Source organism: Oryzias latipes, chromosome 18 (assembly GCF_002234675.1).
Source record: "Oryzias latipes chromosome 18, ASM223467v1".
Taxonomy (NCBI): Eukaryota; Metazoa; Chordata; class Actinopteri; order Beloniformes; family Adrianichthyidae; genus Oryzias; species Oryzias latipes.
Genome location: NC_019876.2, coordinates 26,675,482 through 26,693,130, shown reverse-complemented (window position 1 = coordinate 26,693,130; position 17,649 = coordinate 26,675,482). Strand labels below are relative to the sequence as shown.

The following is a 17,649-nucleotide window of genomic DNA, read 5'->3' as shown; positions in this document are numbered from 1 at the left end:
TAACAAGCCAAGTGAATCGCTTGAGGTTCATGTTGTAGTTGACATGCAGGTAATGTTGGAAAAATCCAGCTGTAAAAGGTGGGGTTACTTACAGTTAGGATTTCGTTGTATGACCTTCTAGTATCAACAACAACAAAGAGCCTTGCATGTTAGCTTGCTTGTCTGAAATATTTGTGGGGAACTTTAGCTCTGTCTAACATAATGCATGTCTCTTGGCTTCATAGTCACCTGGTTTGTGCTTGATGCTCCACACTGGAGAACTTTAAACACAGCAGTACAGTCTTTGTGCTTGCACCTGCTTGCATCACCAACACAACTTTTACTGCTAAAAAAAGACATTCCATCTGATAAACCACAATTTATTTGTCCATGTTTTGCATGAACTACTGTGCTGCTTTGATGATGTTTTTATTATGACTACGTCAGTTATGCACAATATCAGATATTGTACAGTGTAATTGATGTCATAGGTTTGGAGAGAGTTCCATGTTGCACCAGAGGGATGCCAGAGATCCCTCTCCTCAAACACAACATTTTAACCCTCCACGCCTGAGCATGGAGGGTTAAACAGAGGGGACTTTAGGACTTCCTGGGGGCTTAGCGTTGGGTTGGTAGTCCGACCTACAAGAGTTATAAACGTCAGCCCAAGGCATGTATGGTTTTATGGTTCAGCACTTACCAGTTGGAAGCAGGCTAACAACTGACAAATACCTTGGATCAGTGTTCCTTCACTTTTTTTAAGCCAGACACCGGTTAATGTCAGACAATATTTCCACAGGCTGGCCTGTATGGGGCCGAAGTGTTTTTTTAGCTTCTAGATTCCCTTTGAGGGTAAAGTTTATGTTCATTCTGTGCAGCTGCTTTATACTGAACCCGGGAACTGACACAGTTGAAATAATAAATATTCCGTTCCCTCGAAATAATGTTTTGTTCCTTCGAAATTATATTACATTCCCCTGAAATAATTAATATGTGCAAACGAAATAATTATTCACGTGATTGGTCATTCATAAACACGGATGGTAGCAATACTTGAATTCAAAGCAGATACATTGTTTGGAAGACACTGAGGATGTTTAGAGATCAGATTTATTTATTTTAAAAAGTTCTACAAAAGCATCGGTAATAGATAGATAGATATTCTTTATTGATCCCACATTGGGGAAATTCAATTGTCACAGCAGTTCCAAAGAGCAGAGAAAAGAAAAGTGACAGCAATGTGCAAAAGTGAGGGGTGTTCCCAAATGTGCAAGTATACAAATACAAAAAATGTGCAAAAATAGAAAAAAGTAAAAAGTAAGTAAGTAATAAATTATGTACACTTTTACAACATAACACATGTTATGCCTAATAATAAAATTAAATAAATAAAGTAAAGACAGAATATACAGATGAGCTATGGATGTATGAAAACCGGTTTGTACATGCATTTTTAAACTGTGGCATTGTACAGTCTTACAGCTGTTGGGATGAATGACCTGCGGAACCGTTCCTTCCTGCATGGGGGGTGTAACAATCTGCCACTGAAAGAGCTGTTCAGTGCCTCCACTGTCTGATGTAGGGGGTGAGAGGTGTTGTCCATGATGGATGTTAACTTGTTCAACATCCTCCTTTCACCCACTTCCTCCACAAAGTCCAGTGGGCAGCCCAGGACAGAACTGGCCCTCCTGACCAGCTTGTTCAGTCTCTTCCTGTCCCGGTCTGTGCTGCCTGCTCCCCAACAGGCCACGGCGTGGATAACAGAGGCTACCACAGAGTCATAAAATGTCCTTAAGAGAGGCCTGCACACTCCAAAGGACCTCAGTCTCCTCAGAAGGTGGAGGCGACTTTGGCCCTTCTCATACAGGGCATCTGTGTTTTGAGTCCAGTCAAGTTTCTTGTTGAGGTGAACACCCAGGTACTTAAAACTGTCCACTACCTCAATGTCCGAGCCCTGGATGCTCACTGGTGTGTATTGTGGTGTTCTCCTCCGGAAATCAATCACCATCTCCCTGTAATCATGTCTCCATGTTTGCGTTTCTTCACGTCCCATTGCGGTCTTCGTCCTGCCGCAAAAGTCACTTTCCGCCGATACTTTCGTGTCTCTGTGACCCACATTCTTTCAAGAGGGGAAAAATAAAAACAAGAATGATCGATTTATTATTGTCTAAAGAAAAACGTAATATTTAGGATGCCCAAGCTTGCAGCCACCCTATACCGTAGCGATTCTCCGGACATAGCTCGCTCGAGATATGTGCTACGAGCTCTTTTGCTTGTCATTCCGGCATTCGAGCAGCTGCAGTACGGGATATTGTAGTTTAGGGTCGAATAGGAATAATAATATTCAGGACTTGTCTTTTATTAACAGACTCGTTAGCAGTCACTTAACATCCGAAGGCTACATGCTATGTATCCCATCATGCATCACACATATCCCGTAATGCATCTCGACCAATCAACATGTCCCTGTAACTGTGGTGCGTTAAAAAAAACAGGATAAATGTATATCAGAATATTATTCCGTTCCCACGCATTAATTATTCCGTGGGAAAGAAATATTATTTTTTGGGAACGCTTTATTTAATTTTTTACCCACGTCAGATCCCGGGCTCTGTAGCTTTAAACTTTATTTGTTCTCTAGATTTTGTGTAGGAACCATACAAATGTGATATTGGGTGTCTCTTGACCCATAACTGTGGAAATTAAAAAATTAGACGCCATCTTTAGCCTCGGCTGACTTCTTTGCTGTGATGGAAAAATGGAAAAAGAAAGTCACTAAAACTGTTTTTTTCTAAATAATTTGAAGAACTTTATTAGCAGCAACATTGTAACATTAGACAGCCGGTTGCTGAATATGCTGCATTATCAATATGATTTGTGGGAACAACTGTCACAAAAAATCCAAATTTGGAGAAAAGACTCCAGTTTTTGGTCTGTTAAATGCAGATTTCTATTATTTTGAAATCAAAGGATCTGCTTTTGTTTCCTTATTTGCTCTGCAAAGAAACTTGGCAAATACGCTTGTTTTTTGTTAACTTTACTGGTTTCAATTTCAGCAATGGTGCATCCGCTTTAAGGAAGTAGTGGATGGTTTTCCACACGTGACTGAACAACTTGACATGCGTAAAGAATGACTTGGATTTTGTGAACAGAAACCGATGGTTTTCTTAAGATAAGACTTCCTTCAGAATCAGATAATTACATAAAACTGAAAAAATACGGGTCGTGTTTTCTTATTTTCTTTTTCTGCCGGCTAGTCCCAACTGTACCACGGCCCAGAGGTTGGGGCACCACTGCCTTAGATATTTGTCCAAATCACGAACATGACCAATGGATGAATGTTGATTCACAATGTTGTTTCCCTTCACATTTTTCCAATCAAGTCTGCTTTTTTCTAAGCAGTGTCATACTTCCCTAGTCGAGGTATTTCATAAATGCAGTTTGGCCAAAAGTATTGTACTTAATGAGATGATAACATCCAGCTTTGACAACCCCCTATGATCTTTTTTTTATTTGTCTATTCCCAGCGGTCTTTTAACTGTGATTATGCGGTTTTTAGCCAAACTCGAAAAACCTGTCGTTTTCTAGGACGACCCAGTAAATGCAAAGCGGCAGGAGTTCATTAGAAATTTGCCTCGGAGTTTTGGGCGACCCTGTCAGCGCAGAGTAAACCTCCCTCTTTTCCCATGATCGCTTTGTTTACACTCTCTCCCACTAGCTTACAGCCCCTCACATCCTCAAGCTAACGTTGGGGACAAATGCAAAAAAGTCTAGCAATATCAGAGCTATCTAGCCGTACAGTTTCAAACTAGATTCCAGCTCAGACGAGGAAAACAAAGACGTTCATGGATCCATTTGTCTGCATCAGAATGGAGCGGAGCGGGAAGACTTTGGCCTGAATTTTCACAATAATTTGAATAAAGAAATACTTTGAAATACAATTTTAATCCTATTTTTTACATATAGAAACCTTTATTTCACCAGGCAAAACATTACAAACTATTTCTTATTTACAATGTCACATATTTACATATGTCCTCCATCATCAGAAAAATGCTACAAGAACATGTTAACAATACCCCAAAAACAACATTCATCATTTATAAACACTGAATCTCACTGCTCTTCGTTATTTTCTGCTGTTTTTCTGCTCCCAACTGGCCCCCCACGGAAGGCTCTGCAGCTCTGCTTTCATCCACTTGTGGGTTTATTGAGAAGTTTAAAGCTTTGACTGCTAACACAGTCATCAGTGCCAGATCTGTCCATGTCCACGGAGCGATCCAGGGTTAAACACCACACACAGACTGGCAGGATAGATGAAAACACCGCCTGCCTCACTGCAGAGCAACAACTCAGCCCTGCTAGGCTGCTCTGTTCTGTGCAGCTGTCTCAGTGCACTCTGGGAGGTTTGATTACTGAGGGGCTGCGTCTGTGTTCACGTCTCTCTGTGTGTACGTCTGTCAGCGGTTGATGTCCCACTGCGAAAGAGAGTAAATCCTCTGATCCTTAACCAAGTTGTTGTGCTCGCTCCTAATTCTCATCCATCAAAACTGCTTCTGCTTGGTCCCCTCCCGTCAAAGCCCCAGCCCCCACATAAATGCTGAAACTTTGCTGTTGTTTGGGGTGGCTGCAAAATTATTCACAACAATCTTTCAAAACTAGACACAGAATACTGAATTCACGTCTATGAGGTTTATTACTTTTTCTAATTTTTGTAAATCCTCCTTCAAGGATTTACTTTTTTTTCACCTTATTTTTGACTGAGATGAGATTTTTCCATGAAAAAGTGAACTGGAGGCATCAATGATCTATGGCTTGAGCTGAAACCTGTTTCCTTCCCTCGTTGGGGGTCTCCGAACTGCCACAGAAAACCCATCCAGCCGCCTCCCATCCACTTCAAAGGCATAGTGGGCCTTTAAAGCTGCCAGATTTGAGGGTTGGTCAGTCCTTCAGAGGAAGCCTGAGGCTGTTTTTGCTTCATCGCAGGGCTGACAGGTTGTGCAGTCACTCCAGATTTGTCACCAGGCTCAGACCACAAACCATAAAGTGGTATTACGGTGAACAGAGAACGGATTCTAACTCGGCAGGGGAGTTGGAGAGAATGAGCAGGTCACTTCTCCTCACTGCAGATTCCCTCTCCTCCAGTCGACTCGAAGCTTTTCTCAGAAGTGAAGCTGTGTTAATAATACACAGGGGAGGAATGTTTATGAAGAAATATATAGCCTCTATCCATTCTTCTTGCTGAAATACTCCAGAAACTGTGGGGCAGCAACATTCAGTGAAGACCTGGTGTGAAAGAATAAAGTTAATGAAAGCTGCATTGAACGCTCTGCAGCAGGTTTTCACCTGTTGCCCCTCTCAGGACTATGCAGACTCCCTCTTTTGTTCAAGTCCAAGTTAAGCGTTTGAGCAAAAATGGCTGCAATTGTGAAGATAAGCTCACAGGAACTATTTCTACTTTTCATCTGGATCTGATTGTTTGGATTTCTCAGCACGAATCTCAATTTGACCAATTTCCTTATCAAACTTTGTCACATTTGACACTTTTTACACAATGTGATGTTATTTTGGGCAGCCAACCAGCCTCCTGCTCTGGTCTTGTGTTGATAAAAGGTGTGAAATCTAAGAGGATTCCTCTAACTGTAAAAGAAAGTGTAGCCAGTACTCTGGCATAACCCGCCCATATAGACACATTCTGATGAAAATAGTGTTTTTAACATTTTCTTGTGGTGTTTTCCGGATGGAGGACATTTATAAAGAAAGTTGGGCTTAAAATGGCATTTCTCAGGATTTCTTTGTTCAAATTGTTGCAAATCAGAAGCAGATGGAAAAATGCAGCCTGAAAAAGACGGTATTTGAGACGTAGAAATCCGCTGGGCGGGCTGCAAGCTCCAGTCTTTGTTTTCTCCGTCTGAGCTGGAATCTGGCGCCAAACCATACTGCTGGATTGCTCCAATATTGCTCTCCATTTTTGTTACACTGGTCTAAAAGCTAGTGGGCATGGTTGCTCCATGCCATTGGCCCCGCCTACAACTTGGAGGTGAAATTCTAATGAACTGGTCACGCACCGACAGGTCCAAGGAAAAAACAAGTAAAAACCACTCCAGAGGTTCGTGTGAATGAAAAATACTTAGGATTTTTACTGACATCAGCACAAGCTCTAAAACACAGACCCTCTGACATCTAGAACCACAATGCACAACATTTTATAGGACATGGCCCCTCCCCTGGGCCAGGTGGTTCCATTTAAGCTTAACGGTTGAATTTTGGTCAGGCCCTACAAAAGCCTACCAAACCCAGAGTTTGGGTCCTTTGACCCAGGAAGTGAAATTGAAAAGGTGAGCAAAACAGTCAGCAAAACGTACTAAAAGACAAAAACATAATACACCCAAATGGTGATGGGTAGATGAGGCCTCATGAAGCGTTTCGGCACCTTGCCCAAACCGTTTTGAGACTGCGTCGATACTGTGTCACCCAATACTGACTCCTGCTCGACCCAAAACGTCATTCCAGGCAACCAAGAGAAAAAACTCCGCTGAGATATTAACCCTTATGCTATCCTAGGCACTTTAACATTGGGAGTTGGGTCATCTAGACCCACTAGACAGTGCGCTGAACCTTTTTTCTTCAATGATTTCTGATCTTCACCGGTGTCCATGGATTACATGAAATCTTTCCACCTTTATCCACCTTTGTCATGGTAGGGAGAACACATCAATGGTCATCTTAACCCCATAGGATAGCAAAAGGGCTAATTAAATTTAATCTAAACACGATATTTGTCATTGAAGTTCCTCATTCCCATGTCTCGCTCTATAATGTCCCGGCATTGAGGAGGTGCTTTTAAGTTTGACAGTTCTGCAGAGCAAATGTCACATTTTACCTCCAAAACATAAAAGGATTCATTCATAAGAGTCCGTTTGAAATGGAATTGTGTTCTGCTAGATCAGGGGTGGTGAACAAGTTTGACACCAAGAGCCGAATTTTTTCACTGTGAGAGTCAAAGAGCCACACCAGACACTGACCTGCCAAGACGTCCACACACAAACACGCAATCAAAGCCGTGTTATTTTCCATAACACACTCCTTTCCCTACAACACAACAGCAAGTATTGTACTTGTGTTTATTTCAAGGAAAGTGTCCACCCTCAATACTCACATATAATGCAGCTTAGCCAGAGGTAACACATAACTACCCTCCACACACACATGCTCTCTCTCTCTCTTTCTCACTCTTTTCTCTGCCTCCCTTTAACACACTACTGCTCAGTGACGGGCGGTGAGGTTGATGCTGGTGAGCCACCGACTCCTCTGAAGTCAGATTTATGATGATAAAAACTGAATATTTCACCATTCATCCAACAGCATTTAACTGTTAAGTCTTTGTCTCTCAACATTCCTCTTTCAATGACCCTTACACCAACAAATACACAAACATCTGGACAGAGCATCCTTCTGGTGTCTAAGTGATTCATATTCACAATAAACACATTCAATACATTAGATTTCAGATAACAGCTACCTGGCTCATGGTTTTACACTTAAGATTCCCCACTTCCCATGAGCCTTAGGGGCTGAAGGCGGTGCTTACCCCCTGGCCAGTCGTAGCCTCTCAGATCAGTTCCTTTAAGTGAGTGTCAGTCAGAACGGACCGATACCTTGATTTCACGTGTTTCAAGGTAATAAACAGGGACCGGCAGACATCTATGGAGGAGAACGTCAGATTGACAGCAGCTCTTTTACACACGGGTATTTCTCCGTTCTCCAAAACGTAACAGGGCCTTCTCTCAGAGAGATTTCAGCTCAATCATCTCCGGTTCTCTCGCTGCCTCATCAGTGACAAGCGGGGATCTCAGGCAGTCAGTCTCTGCATTAAAGGATCCATAAGAAAAGTGATCTGCGGTCGTTTCCGTCCAGTTGCGCAAGCAGCGTCACTTTCTGCGCTTTATTCATTTGGACTGCATCCTTCTGCTGTTTGAGCTCCGCAAAGAAGGAAAGTGGAATGATGGCCGTTTTGAATGTGCACTTTGTTAATAAAGGAGACAATTTGTGTCAGATCAGGAAGAGTTTTTAATTTTTCTCCGGGATACGTTTTGTTCTTTTCTGCCATGAACTATTTTACTGCTTCCAAAAGCTCATAATAATAATAAACATAGTGACTTGCGATTCTTTTCAGTAAAAAAGTAAGAATCTTCCCATTTTTCCAGAAACGTCCTGTGTTCATCTTTATTCTCTGAATTTCACCATTTTGACCATGAGGCTAACAGTCTGCACGCACATCAAATCTGTATCTGTTTTCCGGCATCGGGCGTAACCTGCGCAAATGATTGGCGGCCACGAATGTGTCGGGAGCAAAAACACACACACTGCCAATTTACTTTTATTATTGTTTATTTTAATACCCTCTGATGGTTTGAGTGTGGTTTAAGAGGGAAAAAATTATGAAATGAGGCACAGTATATAGAAAATGTGATGAGACGCAAAGAGCCGCACGCTCATTGGCCAAGAGCCGCGTGTTTGCCACCTCTGTGCTAGATGAAGCAGAAACCGAGAAGACCATGAGAAAAGCCAAAAACACTATTAAAACTATTAAATCATTCCACAAACTTCATTGAAACACCACATTCAACAAAGAATCATTAAAATAAAAAGGGGGGGGGGGGGGGACGCGCATCCGAAAAAAACAAAATTCCCCTACTCTGTTAAACTCACCCAACCCAAGTGACAGTAATGTAACTGAGAAGATCTGGTGATTTTTCAAAAGAAAATATCTTTTAAAAAATAAAAGATAGCTTCTCAGACTCTAAATAAAGAAAACTAACTAAAACCCGCCAGATTGACGCGAAAAGCCCCCAAATAAAAAATTAAACCCACCCAATTGGGTGGAAACCCGCAGAATCTGGCAACACTGTTGGTAGACGCGCTTCCTTGTGTGGCTCATCTGTTACACACCGACACAGTGGGTGTATTGGTCATGTGACTTCTCCTTAATGCACCGACACGGGGTTACACTTTAGGAGCTCGAGCTCGTCGGTGTTGCCGGACCCATCACTACACCCAAACAAACCACCCAAACTAAATAAGGAGCTGCCCACAGAGTGTATGTCATTTTGTGTCATCATTATCAGGGGAATGTTGAATGTGTGCACCCACCCGACCAGCATTAGCTTGATCCCTGAGCGTATGATGTCGACGTGTGTTTGGGTTTCAGACAGGTGAAACTGCCACAGAACTCCCGCCACTCTGCAGAAACTATGCCCCAGAAAACGACAGGTTTTTTTTGGGCTAAAAATCGTAATTAAAAGACCATAAAAATATTTTTCTTCCATCCCCATCATTATGTCAGACATGGCGCCAAAGTTTCACCCTTTAGGAAGCTTACAGATGGATTTTATGAATGTGTGGCTCCTTTGAGCTGAATATAAAAACAGAATTAACATTTTCATCCATCCATACATCTGAAATAGTTTGCCCCCATTTTGCCGATCAACCCATGGTTGTGCGGTTTTGCATGAATTTGGCCCTTTAAAAGACCAACGTGTTGACCATTGAACCATAATCACGCACTGAACTCTAGTTTTCTCTTCCTATGTTGCTTGCTTTCAGGTCATCTGACTACGGCACAACCTACACCAAGCTGAACCTGATGCCGGGGACAACCATTGTGGTGACGAGTTTCTACATCTGTCCCAGCAACAAGAAAAAGGTAGAACGGCCTTTTTGCTTCTGCTCATAGATGACAGACCCATCAGTCCTTCTTGAGCCAAGCCCTGATGTTTGTCCCCAGAGCACTCTGTACTCTGTGGACAAACATAAACTCCTGCTGCAGAACTGCAATCATTCGGTCCACATGGAACTGCAGGAGAGAAGCAGGCAGCAGATAAGCTGAGAGGCACAGTAGCGACTTAAGCTGTGATAGAAGTGGGCTGCCAGCTGTGGGGTCTGTCTAATTGCTGGGCGTTATCACCAGGGTCCAGAGTTCTTTCAGTCGATGAAGAGATGGAAGGAGATTAGATCGAGTCATTTCTGTGACTTTCCGCTCTGGTCCCCTTGACAGCGGCCAGAGCAGTGCAATCTCATCTTCCTCACACACAAACAAAAGTGTACGCAAACACCCGACAGTTCGGAACAGACAGCAACGGGAGCCTTTAAGCGCGTTGGGGCTGTGTCATTTTAATTCAGCTTTAGTTCTGAAAAGAGGCAAAGCAGAAAGAGCTGTCGACTGCAAGAGCGACTTTTTCTGAAAGTGGCATGTTGTGTAATGAGTGCTGGAGATAAGCTGCTGCCTAAAAACACCCCTGGCCTGCAGTGGGGGGGGCTACAGGTCCAGGTTCGGCGCTACCTGCTGGAACGGGTGTGTGTTTGGTGTAGCTTGAAATGAAAGTCTCCACTGAAGGTGGATGAAGGGATTGTGTCTGTGGATTTATTTGCAGATGGACATTTGCTGTGATAGTTTCATCCATGCTTTCTCCTGTCTCCTCTTCAGAATCCAAGTTTGAAGCCATCTTGTCCATGAGATGGTCTGACACTCGATCAAACACAGGCACACCCGAGTGCGTGTGTGAGCAATATCGCTAATCACATGGAAAAAAATAAATAAAACGGCAGACAAGTTGGTCTGGGGGCTCAGGGCGTGCGGGGGAAGGGCACAAGGTGTGAGGACTTCAGGTAATCAATTGCACTGGAGGCAATCAGAGTGAAAGGTTATTCTTCAGACTCAATGTCGTCCTCTGGCTTTCATGTATCTCAGTAGAATTTCCATTAAAGGTCCTCTCTAGACTCTCTTCAGGACTTCTAAGACCCCCTGACTCTTTTCAACACCAGTAGAATTGTAAAAACTTTGGGACATCGTCTCCTTTTGCTGACGTACTTTTCAGAAGACGCGTCAGAGTACTTATGAGAAATGTTTAAAAAGATTCAAAAATTTGTTTCTCCAACAATAAACATTTAATCAGTGTTGGATTACTTTTAAAGAGTAATTTATTACTTTAGTTACTAGATCAAAATGTAACATTAACTTTACTCATTGGCCAATTTAATCCTCAAACTAATAAAGCTATTATACACAGGATTCCCTTGTAAAATCCACAAGATACAGAAAGGAAGACGCAACAGAAGGTCAAACAGGTTTGTCTGAACCAAAATGTTTTTCTTTTGTTTTTCTTCCGTTTGTCCCTTTCAGGGTCACGGGGCTGCCGGAGCCTATCCCTTATGGGCTAAGGCAGGGGGCACCCCGAACAGGTCACCAGTCTGTCGCAGGGCCACAATCACACACCCATTCACTCTCACATTCACACCTATAGACAATTTAGAGTTGTCAGTTAACCTGTGAAGCATGTTTTTGGACAGTGGGAGGAAACCGGAAACCCCCGAGAAAACCCACGCATACATGGGGAGAACATGCAAACTCCACACAGAAAGGTCCCCCATTGATGTTCTGTTTTTAGGTCCCCCAGCTGGGACTTGAACTGGGGGCCATCTTGCTGTGAGGCAAGAGGGCTTGCAAAAAAAAAAAAAAAAAAAAACATCCGGATCCGGATATTACAATAGAAAACCCAACTCTCCCCTCCGTTAACACGTATCCCATGACCCCACAAACAACGAACACCTATAAAACCCGAGTATCGGCTCTGCTGTGTGGAAACACTATATTGTACGGTGGCCGAGAGGTGCAAGACATGCTTACATTTAAGATACAAGAATAACAAATCACAGTACAAATGAACACATACTGAAACACGAAACAACAGCAAGTCATGAAACTGATTCATGCATTGCATTGCGCTGCATTGTGTTGCGCTGCGTTGCGTTGCGCTGAATTGCGTTGCGCTGAATTTCGTTGTTCAGACACAGAAATGACGGAGGCGATGTGAACATTCCGAATGATTAGTGAACAGAGAGGAACTGGTAGTGAGTCTGAACTGGAGCTGAAAATGTCAGAATGAAAACAGAGAATACAGAAAGAGGAGGGGGTGTTAATGAAAGAATTAGGGACTCTGATGTTTTCTGATGTGGATTTCCTGGTCCATTAACAGTTTAGCAGAGTGTGAGCGCGAATGTGCGAAAAACTTCAAGTCCACATTTCGCCTCACCAGCTCAGCATATCTGTGAAAAGCAAAAAGTCTCTTGAATGTTTCAGGTTATAGCCAGCAGCACCTCTCCTCCGGAGACACACAGCGTTAGCTTTGAGCAATCAAACATCAATCATAGCGCGAAACTCAAACCAAGTCAGGACAAACATTTAAAAGGTGATTTCATAAACAAAGACTCTAACTTTATTGATTACACAAACAGGAACACTGCTGTATTTTACTGATGATGATTTCAGTTCTCAAAAATCGATTGCTTTTTTGTGTGCATTTGAAAGGTTTCTAAACAGGCAGCAAAGCAACAAGTTCAGGAAAAACAAATTATAATTTGACTAAAATAATCAAACCCCTTTTGTCAGACAGAAAAAGCACAACAGACAGAACAAAGTGTAGAAAAGAGAAGTGAACTCATTTTGTAGTTGGAAAAAAAAACGAAACCTGAGGGGAAGAAGTATCAGACTAAATGATGCTGCAGATTTACTGTCAGCTGTGTGACAGTTCAAAGAGCTTCAAAGGTGAAGACGCTCAGAGATTCAGATATGGAGACATTATGTCAAAATGATGATTGAGAACCACTTTTGTCTTTTCAGATAGTTTTTCCTGAGACTGACAGTAAACCAAGTTCTGTAAATTCTCTGCAGAAATGTGGTAAAAAAGACATAAAAGAGCAGCTCTGCCGTAGATTAAACACTAACATGCTTAGAATGTCCTGTTTTTAGGCGGGAAATACACACGATTGGAATGAATCTGGCTTTTGTTTTTACTGATTGGGGTAGTCACCCCAGATTGAATTACACTAAGAGGGATTTGGAATCTTTTGGCTTTCCTACACATTTGCATTTAGAGGACATAAACCGTTGGAACAAGCAATCCAAGGGATTATTTCCATTTTAGTGATAAACAAGAGGAGAAACCATAGAACTGAACATTTGAGCCAGGATTGTCATTTTAGTTTCTATCCAACCAACCAATTTTTTAAAGCTTCTCAGGGACCTGGTTGCTGCGGCAACAGCTTAGATGCTATTTCCCTCTCTGTCGCCTCTTTAGTATAATCTGAGGGAAAAATTCTACATTCCCAACATGTTCAAGAGACAGACTATGCTGGGCCGTCTTTGAGACGAAACAAACCTTAATGCTGGACTCAGAAAGCATGAAAACAAAGTCAATCGTTACTAAGTGATTCTGAATTCTGAATTTAGCCACCATTATGAAGGAATTTGACAACAAAGTGCATAGTTGACACACATGGAGAAGTCAACCCTTTAACACCAGAGATGTTGGCGGTCCTGGGCGCTGTACAGCGGCCGTCACCAGAGGTTCCACAGCATCCCACAGCTCATCAGAAGTTCAGCGTGTCGTGTGGAAATGTTGCTCCTCTTTTAAATCCCCAACCATGATTGACCAATATGGCTTCATCCGTAGCCCCTCCCACATGTAAGGAGCTCGCCGCTCCATGGCCTGAAGATGAGGGCGACGTCTCCATTGATAGATATTGAAGATGAGCGCTAGTGGCGACAGTGGCTCAGGCGGTTGAGCGGGTCGTCCAATGATCGGCGGTTCGATCCCCACTCCCACCAGCCAAATGTCATTGTGTCCATGGGCAAGACACTTCACCCTCCTTGCCTCCAGTGTGGCTCCACTGGTGTGTGAATGTGCATGAATAATCCCAGTGATCTTACCATCACCAAGTATGAATGAGGAGTGAATGAATAATGGACACACTAAGCGCTTTGAGCGTCTGGAAAAGTGCAGAAAAATCCAATCAAATAATAGTGCCGTGGCAAAAATGAGAATGTATCTGCTGTCAATCAAAGTATTGTTCACATCCATCGCCATGTTTCTGAAACCCTTATCATTTGAGTTGGTTTGTGTTTTTTCACACAATTATGATTTAATGAAAACAGTGTTATTGGGAAATTGTTTTTTTTATAATTTTTAGAATTTCAATAAAGTTCTGCGCATACGTGTGATGGAAACACAGCTACAATCACTGGGAGAAAGGTGACCCTAAATGAAATGAAGTCTCAGAATGAATCCATTATTATTTAGCATTATAAGGCTTAGCTGAGCGGAAATTGTAGGGAGGTTTAGGTTTTGTGGTGATGATCTTTGGCAGTAAAGAAGCTGCATTGATGAGGAGCAGCAGAGCTGAATGGGGCTCATAATAACTTGCCAAATGTTGAGACTTTAAGGAACTTTAAAACCTTACATCTTACACTTTGAAACTAGAGGCTGACCAGAAGCCGTTGCAGATCAACAGAGGTTCAGCAGAGTTCACAGGAGCTGCTCTGTATGTAGGCTGTGTTGTGGGGGAGCAGAGTGGAGGGCCTTGCAGTGGGTTTTCTCTGTGGGTGATGCATTTCGATTGTGCTCTCTAACGGCATGTATTTTGGGGCCTTTATGACGAGCTCCTGGTTTCAAAGTTAAGATCTGCATAAAAGCCTCTTTGGAGGCTTCTGACCTGATTACAGCTTTTGGAAGCTTCAGAGCTGCAGGTCTGTTCCTGAGTTTCAGAAAGCCAAACATTTGCAGTGAAAAAAGGAAAGTGATTTTTTTTCTTTCTGTAACACATGTCTGATGCGTTGGCTGCTGTCTTAATTGAATACGGCCGTCTGGGATCTGTTGTCGTTGTTCATGTGCTGTTAAACTCCGATTACATGCTGCACTGTTGGGTTTCCCCACTTTACTGCCTTTAGTGATCAGACAACATAAGCAGTAATTAAGTGACTGCAAACATGAATACTGTCTTTTACCAAGCATGAAATGAGCCCTGGAGAAGCTATCAGTGCAGCCAGCTTGAAAAACACCCGCAGCAGTATTTGGTGTGGTTGATAAATGCTGAATTATTGCGATTCTGCCATGATGGGCGTTCGGAACGAGCCTTTGTGGCGTGTAAGTGACATTCTGAATGGGGGGGGGGGGGTGTTGCGTCACATCTATTATTCCTGCGCCGCATGCATTAGTGAGATTTATATGGTGCTTTCACTGTGAAATAAACAAAGCAACAAAAAAAAAAAGATGCACAGCCCATCAGTAGGGCTCTCTCTGCTCCAGCGAGCTTGTTTTCCAGCAAAGAAAACAATTTCCTGGACGAATATCAAAGAAGAACTATGCACTGCAGAGCTGTGTGCTGGTGGGAGTTGTTGCAGAGTTGCTTGGGCATCCAGCTGCATCACAGCAGGGATTGAAGTCTGGACAGTCAACAAAACATTCATCATATGTCTCTTGGAAGAGGAGACTATTCGTCTCTCCTCTGGAAGAGAAACTTCCTGTTTTCTCACAACCTGAAATAATAAACTGCTCAAATGACGCCGAAATTCTTCTGAACCTGTTCCAGCATGAACCATTCTTTGCCAAATCTAGTTACATAAACAAGCACTATGGTATCGGTTCACTCATTCAGACGGAAGCTGCACAAAGCTGCACATGTCATTATTCAGCTACGGACACACCGGGCATGTGACACGTGTTCAAGAACTTCCTAAACGTGGCTTACTGAACGTTCTACAACTCGTGTTGTTCAGTGGTAAACCGCTGGACAAGCAGGGAGGGGCTTCTTCTTCTACTTCTGCTGTTTACCAGCACGTCAAGGCCCACTTTTTGTGGTTGATTCAAATCAGCAAGTGCCAAGTGTTGCAGTTTCTCAAAAGACCACTGGAGGCAGTTTGCAGAGGGAAATCATTTTTCATTCTCTGTGGTGTTTAGAATGTAAATTTTACACAAAATGAACATGTTTACAATACTTATTTTATGGAAATAGTCTTTGATTGACAGGTGAGTGGACTTCACAGAGCTTCAAACTCAACTTTGCCCCACACAATTTACCTTTTTGTTGCTAAGTTAGGTGTAGGCAACTGCAGATAACCTGCCCATTCTAACTCAGGTATCATCTTGACCTTCAGACTCCCTTTGATGGTGTAGAAAAAAAGCTCTTTATTTTAAAAAACATAGAATAACTAGAAAATTGACCAAAAGAGAGATAATAATGAACTAGAAGGAGCTGCTGTAGGTAGAATGCTATATTACTGGATGAAAATGAAACTTAAAGGGTAATAATTGGCAATAAAAATAAACAAATAATTAACTAAAGAAATTATCCAAGTTGACCATAAGAAAAGTGAAAACAGCACAATAACAAAAAAAATGTTTTTGGGAAAAATGCGAGCGCCGGGTATCGAACCAGCGAGCTTCTGCACCAAGGATTCCCCATGAATTTCAATGGAGGCAAAAATCCTGGAATATCTTCAAAAGTTCAAGGATTTGAAGGGCCAAAAGTCATAGCTGGAAAAAGCTGAATGAGCTGAACATTTTAATAATAGAATGGTGAAAATAGCTGAAAAATTGTAGGAGGAGTTACGTACCAAAAAAAATGGCGGAAGAAACTATTATAAAGAAAGAGAAAACAATGGTTGAATACTTTATTGAGAAATGTTTAAACTGTGCAATATGTTTCAATTCACATTTTTGGATTTTTTTTTTTGTTTGAAATTATGTGGAAAAAAGTAAATTGTAAACTCACGTTATTTTTACACGTTGAAAGACTTTTATTTTGAAAAGCTCCTGCTGATGTGAATATCCTAACTCGTGACAGCCAGCCGGATTGTATCCAACTGTTCCGCTTTAAGGAATAAAAAAAAAAAATCATAAATTTTAAACGCCATTTTTGCAGTAGTCATGTGTTCAAAAAGTTCAGTTCAGTCCCCATTTAGATCTCCGACCTCCACAAAGATTTTTGCGCTTTCTGAGAGGAAACTAAAATTGATTCAAAAAAGCTTATAGAGGCTTGCAATAGTGCGGCAACTCTAGGTGTATTAAAGTTTTAAAGATGTTTTAAAGATTCGGACAAAAAAGAAACTGACCATCAAACATGAAGCTAAATCTTGCAGCCATCAGACTGAAATACAACCGTCAGTGCTGTAGGGGTGAGTCTCACGATAGCTCACAACTATTTGGACACAAAATTGAGAGAAAGATGCACAAAATACGTCCACTATTTTTTCTTGGAATCATTGTATCACTCACAATTAAGGCAAGAAACCATTAGGTTTACACTTAAAGTTTCAGTCTCCGACATTTGTCAGAAAGCACTTCCAGTTTGTTTTCAGTCGACCCAAATTTTCCATTTGCAGAAAACAACACAGCATTTCAGGAAGTAAACTGGGTCTGCCCAAACACTAGAAACTTTTAGATTTTTTTAGTGCTTAACAAGTTAGGAAGTACCTGACTTGCTAAAGAAGAGCATCTGGGATGACAGAGAGGACAGGAAAGACACTGGAAGGAGAAACACTGGAACATCTGCAGTCAGGACGCACACGGCAGATCAGGAACTGCAGCGGTCAGAGAAGAAGAAGCCGATGAACAAACAAAACATTCATTGAACAAAAAGAAAATCCAAGAAAAGGTGCGACAAAACGCAAACCTGTGTTATTTCTGAGCCAAAGCGGGTCCACATTTGGACCTAACAAACAGAGATTTTATGAAAACTTTCAGTAGCTGTGTTTACAAAAGTGATCGGAAAGAACGCCTGATCGGAAGAAAAATGCGTCACGCAAGCACGCCGTTCAGAATACTCTGCCCCGAT

The 17,649-nt window shown here is 42.1% G+C and overlaps 1 protein-coding gene across 1 annotated transcript in view; it reads left to right on the top strand.

Annotated features, from left to right (window-relative positions):
• Positions 1-17,649, top strand: part of sorcs2 (sortilin related VPS10 domain containing receptor 2) — a gene marked incomplete in the record, with an annotated part of 209,807 nt that overhangs the window by 69,711 nt on the left and 122,447 nt on the right. Inside the window, 1 exon segment of the mRNA XM_023966354.1 lies at positions 9,586-9,685. Within this exon segment, the coding sequence (XP_023822122.1) occupies positions 9,586-9,685 (100 nt within the window).